Raw genomic sequence first — 11,870 nt, 5'->3', positions numbered from 1 at the left:
CTCATGCACCATGCCACGCACGCTGACTAACAGGATAGACCCGAAGAGCCAGCCGCAGGACGACCAAGTACAAGACTTACGCATCTTCCAGTCGCGCCAGTGCAGTAGTATCTCATCCCTCACAAAACCATTCATCGTGCCATGGCAAGAAGCGAACATTTCTAGACATCAACAGTTGCTTCGAACTCCCAATTGCAGGCTCGATCATGGCTTGCTTTTTTTCTAGAATACACGCGGACAACAGGACATCTCGGAGGTGTTTCCTGCTGCATCTTCTCCTCCTCGCCCACCCACTGCGCTCCTGGATCAAACCAGCAACACCGTGTGCGCCGGTCTGTAAGCCTCGATGATCTGGAACGCACCCACACCGTGAATATAGCACTCTCCAACCAGCTGGAAGCTGGGCTCCTTCTGGGGACCAGGCAGATTTGGAGCAATATACGGTCGCATGACATATGGTACTGCTCCTCCTTCCAGTAAGCAGATATGATCGCCAGGCTTAGTTCCCGGGGGCACCAAGCCTATCCTCCCATCGTTTGTCAAACAGAATGAGCGCCCATATGTTGTGATGCGCATCGTGTCGATCCAGTCTTTCTCCAACACCGCCAAATCTTCCGGCGGGACTGGATACCGGAGTGCCTCTTCGTCGGCATTTGTGAACGGAGTAGTTACAGGCCTCCCCCCGCACGCCTTCGATAGTCCATTTTTGTACCCTAAATACGCATGCAATACAAAAGGAGGGGGCTGAAACCATCTGATGCTCCTATTCGCCACCAGGGTACGCCAGAAAGCTTCGAAGACCGACATACTGCCTTTCAAAGGGGGAATCGGAGTATAAGGGTCTCTCGCACCTTGGGTACGAACCGAACCGTACTTGGTCATACGTTCTACCTCAGTCAACCAGGCCAAGCACTTTTCGTTGTCTTGTGCCCCCTTCATGCCGGTCAGAGGCTCGCTGCTGACCTCCGCAACATTTTCTAGGAAGTATACCGACACCTGCAGTTGGCCGGAGGAATGGAGCCTGACTCCTTTCTCTTGGAGGGTCAGTGTCTGACGACCCTCATCGAAGAGGTAATACAGCGGCTTTGCTGCAATATTTATGTTGGACCAGTCAGGAACATAAGATGGTAAACCTTTGAGAGTCCGTGGAAAACCAACACCCGCGTTGCTGAACAATTCCAAAGTGCCGTGTTTTAGTAAGACCTCGTTCACAGCGCCGGTGAGTACCTCCGCTACAGCAGCATTATAGTTGATTTCCAGATCCAGGACCCCAGCGTCAATGTCCGAGGAAAGTGCAAAGAGGCCGTAGATGCAGTCGCGGGTATCTGTTGCTTTCCGCTCCCAACAATGTAGAAGCAGGTCCAGAAGTGAGAGTTCCTTGCCTGATCTCAGTAGACCCCGCATCCACTCGATTTCTGATATTGCGAAGCGTCCACGCGGTTGACTGTCGTGGGGGCGTGGGAAGTATCTGCCATTTGGCAAACTTTTTCTCTCACATCCCAGAACGACTATCGATTCCTAAGAAATAGTACGTGTTCCGAGTTGCAAGACGATCTCCCGCGCCAGGACAACCTCTTGTAGCGTCCATACTCGCGACCACCACGGATGGGCAAGGAAATCTCGAAGGGCGATCCAATCGGCGGCCTTCAGCCTGTGCCATTCCTTATCTTCTATGATGCTCTTCGCCGTTTCCCAACCCCAAAGATGCAGTTCTCTGATCAGCCCGATAATTTGATCTGTGGTACCTCGCGGTGGTGGAAACCAAACGACGACCCTCTCGGCTTTGCTGTAGATGCTCTTCATGAGCCGGACCTGGCGCTTTTTCTCATACTCATCCTGTTGGTCGACGCAGATTGCATCGATCCAGAATGTGCGGTACGCCTTGGGTTTTCGCAGCTCGAGGAGAGCTTGATATACATTTCCGTGGACGATAAAGCGATCCCCGTCGATGTCGATTGGATTTTGTGCATTGTTGTAGCCCCGTGTGTATGACAGTGCTTCGAAGCTGGGTAGGAAGTCAACCTGATGGATTTTCAGTTTGCAGGCGACCGGGTCTTGAGTGCTGCCCGGGACGATCGTGAGGAGCCTGATTTCGGAGACCGCATCGAAGGACGGGTCGAACTTGTATGTTGACATTAAAAAAATATCTCGCGCGTTCGGCGTTCGTGTGATGGTTCAAACGATAATTTGCTCTAAGTATTCTGGTTCTGTACGTAAAATGATGCTGTTATTGAAGTGAGGGCGAAGTCATGTTGATCGTTCGAGGCTACAACAACTTTTCGAGCAGGCGCCAGGCCGTGATGCCTTCCAAAAGTTCTAACGCTTCTGCCTTCGCACATTCTGGCATTCACGATGTCGCAAATGCATCTTGGAGGAAAGAGCGATATGCACACAATCTTCCTTTCCGCTCGAGCATATCCGACATGGTATGCCTTTCGCACTTGCAAGCGGCCTAACATTACCAGCGTCGCTCCTCTGGAGGGCCATCTCCGTGCACCCGTCTTGGTTGCCTCGACATTTCCCACGATTCCTTCGCACATAACAACATTGCGCTAGGGCACAGCGATATGGCTTACCAGATTTCCAATGCGAACGGCTCGAGCTCTCATGACGACCTTCCTGAACGGGTGTTAGCACCCATGTCTATCGATAACCGATGTCAAGCTCCACCAAGCTTCCGAAGCTTGAGCTTGCACCCAATTCGAGCCGGCCAGCTGAGCATCGACGACAACAAGCCAACGTAACATTCGGTAGCTGAGAGTTATTCAACAGTGCAACGTGTACGTCCAAGCAACAATTGCAGGACATGCGATCGACCGCAGAAAACATGTTGCATCGGAACCAGCTGCGAAGCCCACGTCATCGATGCAAAGATGCATGTCAATTTCTCGACCAGGGTAGTGCGTACCCGAAGATATGCACGGCCATTTAACCGTTACCGGCAGGTGGGATAGTTATCGCGTTCTCGGGTCCAGGGCCGGATTGGCCCCATGGCGCGAAGAATGAGCTTGCTGCAGGAAGCTCAAAGCTTATCCCGGTCCCTGGCAGGAAATGCGGGTGCTTAAGAGCTGGGTTCGTCCCGCTGAAAGGGTGACGAGCGTGCACACGGATTCTTGTCTTGCTCGTGGTTGTCTTGCAAGAGCTGGAACGCTAATTGAACAAGCCATTGGAGCAATTGACACAGGTAAGCCGTTATTCCGGCTTAGCAGAAGACCAAAGGCTAATCAGCTTCATGATGCAGCTTCAACGAGCTATACTCCATCATGAAGGCGTCTCTCAGATTCAGCGCAGCGGCATTGCTGGCTAACAGCGTCTGCGCGCAATTCGTTCCCGCTCCAGCAGACCTCATTCAGAAGCTCGGCTTTGCGAACATTAGCGTGCGATACAAGGAAGTTCCAGCAGGCATTTGCGAGCTCGACCCCAACGTCAAGAGTTATTCGGGCTACGCCGACATCGCAGAGGATCAGCACATCTTCTGGTGGTTCTTCGAAGCGCGGAATCAAGACCCGACCGAGGCACCTCTGACCGTGTGGATCAATGGCGGGCCCGGTTCATCTTCGATGATTGGACTTTTCCAGGAATTGGGACCTTGCGGTGTAGGACCCGACCTCAAGCCCTTCAATAATCCTTACTCCTGGAGCAATGCAAGCAACATGCTGTTCATCGATGAACCTTCTACTGTTGGCCTCTCGTACAGCATCCCAATTCCAGCTTTCCAAGATGATGATGGAAACATCGTTCAATTGCCGAACGCGACATGTCCAGAGTATGCAGAGGCATATGGCACATGTGGAACGTACTCGAAGCCATTGATCCAGTCGGTTCCGAACAAGACTGAGGATGCGGCATCAGGGATGTGGAAGACCTTGCAAGGCTTCATGGGGGCATTCCCGCAATACTCCAGGAAAGGTTTCAGCTTCACTACTGAGAGCTATGGCGGACATTACGGACCTGTTTTCAACGGTATGCCCAAGTTGCGATTTTCCTCCGCATCGACGGTTCACTGACAATGCCATTAGCCTACATCCTCGACCAGAATGCTAAGAACATCTCTGGTACCCATCACATAAACCTCGAAAACGTCCTCATCGGAAACGGCTGGTTCGATCCCTTGATCCAATACGAAGCCTATTATAAGTTCGCCATGGGTGGTAACACATACGACTACATGCCCTACAACGCCTCAGTTATCGCTGAATGGACAAACAATCTCTATGGCGAAGGTAATTGTCTCGACCGCACCCGCGACTGCCGTGCCACTGGATCGAACGCTGTCTGCTCCGCCGCAGACGACTTTTGCTACAACAAGGTCGAGTATCCTTACGACTTGTACTCGGGCCGCGATGAATACGACATGCGCGAACTGACCCCAGACCCATTCCCCTACAGCTACTACGTCGAATACCTCAACACAGCCGAGGTGCAAAAAGCCATTGGCGCGTTCCAGAACTTCAGCGAGAGCTCGAGGACAGTGAGCACAGCATTCGGAAACACGGGAGATGACGACCGCGAATCCGGCACCATTGAAGACTGCCGTAAGCTTCTCGATGCTGGTGTTCAGGTAATGCTGTACTACGGCGATGCAGACTACAACTGCAATTGGCTTGGCGGTCAAGAGGTCGCGAAAATGATCAATGCAACTGGCTATACCGAGGCCGGCTTCGTCAATATCTCGACATCGGACGGCAAAGTGCACGGGCAGGTCCGACAATCCGGCCTTTTCTCCTTCATCCGTATCTATGAATCTGGACACGAAGGTACGTACCTATCAGGGCTCCAGGTTACCTCTGCTAACAATCTCCAGTACCCTTCTACCAGCCATTAGCCGCGCTTGAGATCTTCCAACGCGCGATGAACCAGAGTGACATCGAGACAGGCCAGATCTGTGTGAAGGATGAAGCCGGATACAAGACAGTCGGCACGCCCACAAGCGACTTCAGAGAAGGAAACGCGACAATCCAGTTCGAGGTTACGCCGAGCAATGCGACGTATAACGTGGAGTTGGACGCGCCGGATGCGGTACCTACATGGGCTGCTGGCGTTGGTAAGAGAGGTTTGAACGCGAAGCGAGAGATGAAGCAGGCGAGGAGTTTCTTGGGTAGGCCGAGGAAGTCGAAGGGTGGGAAGAGGCCCGCTTGAGTATCTTACATATCTGTATAGACGCATGTAAAGATGTTTGCTGAAGATGTTTGCTTATGGACGACTCTCACCGTGAAGACACAACCGAGAGACACGAGTCTATCACTTGGGGACTTTCTCTCACTTCTATGAGAGCTTTCGCCGTACTTTATATGGATCGTCTTACCCCGCCTGACTTGTAATCAACCACCTTCTCCTTGCTCTCGATAACGTCCGCTGCCATCGCGTACGAGTCGCAATGGACTCCCCTCTATTTGAGCCAGAGGAGCGAAATGGTTTCGACGAGGAAGAAGATGCCCTGCTCCCAGTACCCGCAATGTTGTCTCTTGTCGCACCCGTGGCTCCTCCCATGCACCTCAGTGCCTGTACAAATGCGCCGCAGCCCAAGAAACGAAAAGGTAAGACTATGATCCGCTTGCTTGCACTCCACTAACCTTCCCCCAGCGGCCAACATCGACGCCGAGACAGCCGCCTACTTCTCAAGAGTCGAAGAGAGCTACGCCACACTGGATCCGGACGCTACCATCAAACATGACCCGCATTCCGAGCCGTTGCCCGACCTACCCATGTTCAACCCATCTTTCGCAGCAGCGGAGAAGACTGCGACAGAAATCGTCTGTAGTCTGCGGCAAACAATCATTGACAGCGATGACAAAGGTTCTGAGGCGAAGTTCATGCTAGAGCGTCTTGATTGTATTAGGACGCCTAAGTATCCGGCGCCTAGGATGGTTTGTTTCTATGGGAATTGTGCTGTGGGCAAAAGTTCGCTTTTGAATGCGTGCCTTGGGGTTGATGGGCTGTCGTTGAAGGTATGTGGTTTTTAGTAGGACAATCTGTGATATTTGCTTGTGGGCAAGGCTCTGGAGAATAGAATGTTACTGATCAGCATCTAGACTGGAGATGGAGGAGTCGGGACGCTCGTCCCACTCGAGTTTGTTAATGCTTCTCACACGCAAGAAATGCCCTTCATGGTAAGCAACCCGCCCGGTACGAAGTGGATGTGTTTTTGGACATGCTCCAGCTGTTCATCCACCCTGTCTTATGTCACACTGAGTTTATACCCGCGCATTAGGCACGCATCTTCTGGCATCCCCGGTCAGTGTGCGAAGACATCATTCGATCCGCCGTTGCAGACTACTGGTCGTCGCGGCTTGACGAAGACGCAGAGGCCACGAAAGAAGCAGCGACAGATCTCGGAAAGCCAGCGCTGAAGATCTTATCTGCTCTCTTCTGCGACAAGGAAGAATTTGAAGACGAAGAGTGCGCAAACCAGTTCTTGAGTCAACTAAAATCTGGAGAAGACCCCAAGATTGTCGACAAACTTCTACGATGGGCCAGAGAGATCTTTGCCGAGCTTTGCAAGTTGGGTAGTGTCGCTACTATAACTGCTCACACCGCAGATCAATTGAATGCTCAACTCGAGCCGTTCATTCAACAGTGCGATGACCCGCAAATCGGAGATACCTCCTTGGAATGCTCCGTCTGGCCATTTGTCAAGTATGCAAGGTAAGGCATGCCTTTTCCATGTCTTAGTATCCTTTTGATCAAAATATGTCTATAGGAAGTACTTGGCCAGCCCGATACTCTCGAAGGGAGTTGTCTTAGTAGATCTACCGGGCGTCACGGACGGTAATTCCTTGCGAGTGAACTGCGCCAATCGCTACCTACGACAGTGTGATCACGTAATTGTCGTTGCAAACTTAGACAGGGCAACGGACGATTCTGGTCTCGAGAAGTACGCCTTGGATGTTACCCGGCGGAAGCGTTATGGCAAGCTCACCTTGGCACTTACGCGCTCAGATGTATGTCTCGTATTGACGAAACCTCTAAAAACATAATAACAACGTCACAGGTGATCGACGAAGATGAGTGCAGGCGTTTGAAGCTTGGCCCCAGGCAGAAAGAGCATCTCCAGTCGCTCGATTGTTTCGAGCAAGAATTGAAGAGCGAAGTACGGAAAACTAAAAGCCTTAAATACTCTGCTCATACGCCCATCGCTTATGAAGAGTTTGAAAAGAAACGAGCCCTTCATGAGTACGTTGCAGCTGACTCCACTAACGAGTATCACTGACCAATCTCAGATACCTCAAGAAGCACATCCAGTCCAGGTCAGTGGAACTGAAGATACCGAGAGTAAAAGCACTAACACATCAACAGCCGGGTCGAAATCTTCGCAACCGCACGCAACACACACGTGCGCACAACGCTACAAGCCTGGTATCGCAGCAGCACGAAAGATCCAAATACACTTCCCATCTTCTGTGTAAGCAGCAAGGTCAACATGGAACATGTCAGGGGCTACACCGTCTCCGAATTCCCCAGGATGTCTGTTGAAATGTCAGAGATCCCAGCCCTCCGAAGCCACATCCTCTCCCTTGCTGCCAAAGCCGGCAAGGTCGAACAATTCCAGCGGCACTGTGTTTTCATCCGCGTGCTCTTGAACGAGATGGAGCTTTCTTGCATTGGCTCGAGGCCCATGATGAAGAGGGATCACTTGCTTACGATACTGCTGGAAGTCCAGATGAATCAGAACCACTTCCAGGCGCTTACGGCGGATCTTATGAAGACTTCTGTGACACCAGTGGTCGCGAAATTTGACGCCGCCATAGACGCTTGGGTCGACGTCGCTAAAGGCTTGTGCGAGAAGTGGTCCAAAGTAAGTCAGGTGTCATATTGTCTTTCAGCAGCGCTAATGGTTTACAGTACACGGCTCAGGGTTGGGCAGCATTTCTCAGACACCAAGGCAAATGGAAAACGCCCAGATGCGGCAAAGCAGACTGGAACCAAGAGCTGATGGGGTCAATCCGGCAGGAACTGCAGCCAACCTTTGATGCCTTTTGTGGAGAAGGATGTTTCGCCTTCCAGACTGAAGCTATCTTTCAGGTGAACGAACTTCTAGAGACTCTGGAGGAGAAGATGAAGAGTAGGTGTTTGTGCTCACATTATTGACCAGTGTTTGGTCGCCGAGCCTGAGAGGGCATAGAAATACATACTGACCGCGAAATCAGATGATCTGGACATATCTCAAAGCGCGGCTTTCAGACCCTTTTTTGCGAGCTTCCGCGATCGAAAACAGGAGATGACCCATATTGTCAATGAAGTAGTGAACGATATGCATGCTTCCTTACTGTATGATACTATTTCCACCCTGGAACTCAATGACTTGAGTTGACAGTGTCTAGCACAATCAATAACGACGCGTTCAATATCGGGCAAACAAGCTCTTTCACCCGCAGGATGATCAAAATCTATGAGAAAGCGAACGCAGAGAAGCCACGCAAAGGTACAGGCTAGCGCTCAAACCAAACCAAAGCGAGCAAGCAAGCTAATTCGAAACATCAGGATGTGCTATCCACCTAGCGAAAAAAGCATGCTTCTCTACCTTGGTCTGCCATCGCACCGAAGGGCCCTACCCGGCAGTCAAGAAATACGTCGAGGACGCTCTCGTGAAGACAATCAACAGCGTCGAGAAAAAATTGGCTACAAGGTGCGGTTCGGTTCTCGATGCGATTCTTAGCGATTTCGACAAAGTGTGTCCGGAAAGCGAGGACAAGAGCGTTTTGACGCTCCAGCGGCGAGAAATATTGGGGCGGAAGGTGCGGGAGTCAAAGCTGAGGATGGAGGGGGAACTTAAGGAGCATTTGGCGCGGTGTGGGATTGGGCTTGACTGAGCTTGGTTGAACCTATCGTTCGCTGAACACGCTTGACTACAAAGGCTAGGGAGCGATAGAGATCATGCGCGTGGCTTTCCAAGCGGAGGATAATCGGCAGGAGTGTGCGAGGTAGTTGTCAACCTTGGGCACGACGCTCAAAAGCCCTCCGCATCGACGTTTCCAAAACTTTCGTCATATAGACACCACACAAAAGCCAGGGTCTTCGCGCCGTGTACACCAAGTCAAGATGAGTAGATTAGGATGCATTCTAAAAGATTTCTATCCTGCCAGTATGTATTACGAAACGAGCACTAACCGACCCCAGCCATCAGGCGATCGGTGGCTAAGCGAAGGGCAGACTCGAGCAGGACTGACCGGTCGCCTCACTCGCAACCCAACCATCATTAACATCCGTGCAGGCGGCGTCTGCCTATAGTTCATTGAAAAGACGCACGGTAGCTCATTGACGCTCGAATGCTCCGTTCTGCAGAGCCTCATGCTTGAGTTGGAGCCCTGAGTCAGCGGTGTTGGTGACGAAGCACGCGTTCATCAGCACCTGTACTCATTGTCATTTTGCAGCTCCGCAGAGCGGCGAATGTTGTTCAGAGCTCCTCGTTCACTTGAATAGGTCTCCGTATCCTCTTGACTCATGCAGAGTTCACGCAGCGAAAGGCCCACAAAACCTAGGTAGTTTACAAGCATAGGCACCGACGCGATCTTGCAGGTGCTGATGAACGATCGTACGTGCGTCCGCACTGTACACACAGAGGTGTTACGCATCCGCTGAACGCGGAATAGCCTCATGGAGGAGACCAATCGCTACTAAGATCTTTAGCTGATGAGGGGAAGGCAACAGGATTCTGCGTTGGGGAAGGCTGAGGCCCCAGAGTTCAGCCACGCTATGACCACCTGCGATACGGATCTGCGCCTCGATGTGCTGTTCTAATAGTCGCTAGGCCCATGACGATGCAGGTATCTACACTTCTCGAGTCCTCTCCTCTTCTTGTGCAAACTTCCTTCGACCCACTTGTACTCGCAAGTGGAGTGTTAATTTCGTCTATCTTTTACATCTTGTACCAGAGGCAGTCGTCGCTACATAATTTTTAATATCTTGAGAACAACAGCATTCTATCGCCATTGTGCCAGACCATCTTTGGATGACGATCAGTGCACCTCGATCCGGAAGCCATGGATGCGGAACGTGGATATGACGAGGAGTCGCTCCAGCACATCTATGCACTTCTGCAGAAACATAGATCAACCGATGTAATCAGGATGGTTTTGGATGTCGCACAATCACGTACGCCGCTTCCTCCTATACATGGAACATTGATCCTAACCTTTGACAGGTCCGACTTCCGTAGTAACTTCACCTTCGCGCTTCTCCCACGCGTCTTCTGAGTCACGTTATTCTGGCCTCAGTACAGACTATGCGCCATCCTTGCTATCGTCTGCTTCATCGCGCTCGCGACCTCAACGTGAGGCACCACTCTACCGTTCCGGTCTAAATCCTACGAAGCCTGCTATGACGTCCGCCTCCCCTATCTCGGAAGTATTCAGCCCGGCCGACACGCTGTCAATATCTTCGCCACAACCTGCAGATATTGACTCCATGACTGTCAATTCCACTACAGCGAAACCCAGCGTAACGTCCTCAAGTGGAGGTCCCTGGTTCTGCACGTTCTGCAGCGAACACACCTCGTTTGCTGCGAAAGCCGATTGGAAGAAGCACGAAACCAAACACCACGAAACAGGCGAAGATTGGCCTTGTCCCATCCGTAATTGCTTGGAAGTGCTCGACCGGAAGCTGGACTTCGAAGCGCACTTCAAACGTCACCACCCAGATGTATTCTGCCCAACAGACGTTCGTGTACGCCTCCTACCACGGCTGGTCTATGGTTGCGGCTTCGACGGCTGCAAAGCTGTCCTCACGGGGTGGAAAGAACGATGCGATCATGTTGCGCTGCATATGAAGCCGAAGGGAACAGAGAAACGAAAGGGACGAACAGAGTGGAAGTACTCAAACACTATTCATAATCTTCTCCGCCAGGACGCAACACGCAGTGCTTGGAAGTCGCTATTCGCAGAATTCGAGTCCAAGCAGCCACGATATCAAATTACGTGGAGCCCGGAGAACACACGGACACTGAAGCAGAAGCTGGAGTGCTGTGATATGCGCCCCAACGTCCTTGAGGTCGTTCACACAGCACTCAGTTTACGCGAAGGACGCCCGTTCAACGACGCAGCAGAGTTAGACGCTGAATTTAGAACGCCTAGTCAAGATTCTGTACCACGCTTCGAGGTTCTTACAGAAGAACAATTGACCCAAATTCTGAGCGGTCGCACCACACAACCCATTTCCATCATGCGCCCGGCGTCGACCGCTCAATCGCTCGATCCCAAGCTTTCCTTTACCGAACCGCATCCTGGCGACCTTGTGGCCTTCGACATCCCATCTCCTACCATCAGTGGACGGCGTATCAGCTACATGGATGTAGATACTGAAGACTTCGGGCTATCTGACGAAGGACCCGATCCGCAGATTCCGCCAGGGCTTGAGCTCGATCCTTCCCAGATGAACTACGGGGGATCGCCAAAAGCATTCCAGCTTTACTATCCTCATTCGCCGACAGTGGAGGAGATGCCTCAGCAGAGACGATCATCAAGAGGGCATATTCTGACGAGGCATTTTAAGGGTCGGAAGGGGTAGCATGCACTTCGCGAAAATTTGTATTTACATCACTTCGAATTTTTCTTATGTTTTCTTCGCTTTATACCCCGTCACTGTATTAAACAGCAACTTTTCGTCGCGTGCCTCACAGTACAACTTGGTAGTACTCCAGCTAGTAATACACCAAGATCTTGTTGACTTTCCTTTTCAAGCAATGATAACTTTCGCCGCGCGCGTGATAGCCAGTCCTGGTATTACTCAGTCTATATTACAACACCTTGACCACGTTAACTCTGGTCCGAACAATAATGCCACCAATCATAACAATCGCAGACATGTAACTTTCTATCCTGTACACGATGGGCAATTCCGGTAGTACTCCGACCAGAAGGCAAATAAGCCTTTAA

At 51.4% G+C, this 11,870-nt stretch overlaps 4 protein-coding genes across 4 annotated transcripts; 3 read left to right on the top strand and 1 right to left on the bottom strand.

Moving 5' to 3' along the window:
• Positions 1 to 306: 306 nt before the first annotated feature.
• N0V89_000190 (uncharacterized protein) lies at positions 307 to 2,136 on the bottom strand (the record flags this gene model as incomplete). The annotated part of the gene is made up of 2 exons (XM_056209015.1): positions 307 to 1,415; positions 1,533 to 2,136. 2 exons carry the CDS (start codon positions 2,134 to 2,136, stop codon positions 307 to 309), a joined length of 1,713 nt encoding a protein of 570 aa, XP_056075837.1.
• A 1,127-nt stretch (positions 2,137 to 3,263) lies between these two features.
• On the top strand, positions 3,264 to 5,139 carry N0V89_000189 (uncharacterized protein; the record flags this gene model as incomplete). The annotated part of the gene is made up of 3 exons (XM_056209014.1): positions 3,264 to 3,963; positions 4,020 to 4,757; positions 4,805 to 5,139. The coding sequence occupies 3 exons, from the start codon at positions 3,264 to 3,266 to the stop codon at positions 5,137 to 5,139; spliced, it is 1,773 nt and encodes a 590-aa protein (XP_056075836.1).
• A 238-nt stretch (positions 5,140 to 5,377) lies between these two features.
• Positions 5,378 to 8,810, top strand: N0V89_000188 (uncharacterized protein; the record flags this gene model as incomplete). Its single annotated transcript, XM_056209013.1, has 10 exons — positions 5,378 to 5,537; positions 5,584 to 5,867; positions 6,033 to 6,110; positions 6,212 to 6,645; positions 6,701 to 6,941; positions 6,992 to 7,173; positions 7,221 to 7,247; positions 7,297 to 7,795; positions 7,843 to 8,062; positions 8,500 to 8,810. The coding sequence occupies 10 exons, from the start codon at positions 5,378 to 5,380 to the stop codon at positions 8,808 to 8,810; spliced, it is 2,436 nt and encodes an 811-aa protein (XP_056075835.1).
• A 1,170-nt stretch (positions 8,811 to 9,980) lies between these two features.
• N0V89_000187 (uncharacterized protein) lies at positions 9,981 to 11,502 on the top strand (the record flags this gene model as incomplete). Its single annotated transcript, XM_056209012.1, has 2 exons — positions 9,981 to 10,092; positions 10,142 to 11,502. The coding sequence occupies 2 exons, from the start codon at positions 9,981 to 9,983 to the stop codon at positions 11,500 to 11,502; spliced, it is 1,473 nt and encodes a 490-aa protein (XP_056075834.1).
• Between the last annotated feature and the right edge of the window lie 368 nt (positions 11,503 to 11,870).

Source organism: Didymosphaeria variabile (genome assembly GCF_027946475.1).
Source record: "Didymosphaeria variabile strain IMI 356815 chromosome Unknown scaffold_1, whole genome shotgun sequence".
Lineage (NCBI taxonomy): Eukaryota > Fungi > Ascomycota > Dothideomycetes > Pleosporales > Didymosphaeriaceae > Didymosphaeria > Didymosphaeria variabile.
The sequence above is the reverse complement of the archived record's forward strand: the minus strand, read 5'-3'. Positions and strand labels throughout refer to the sequence as shown.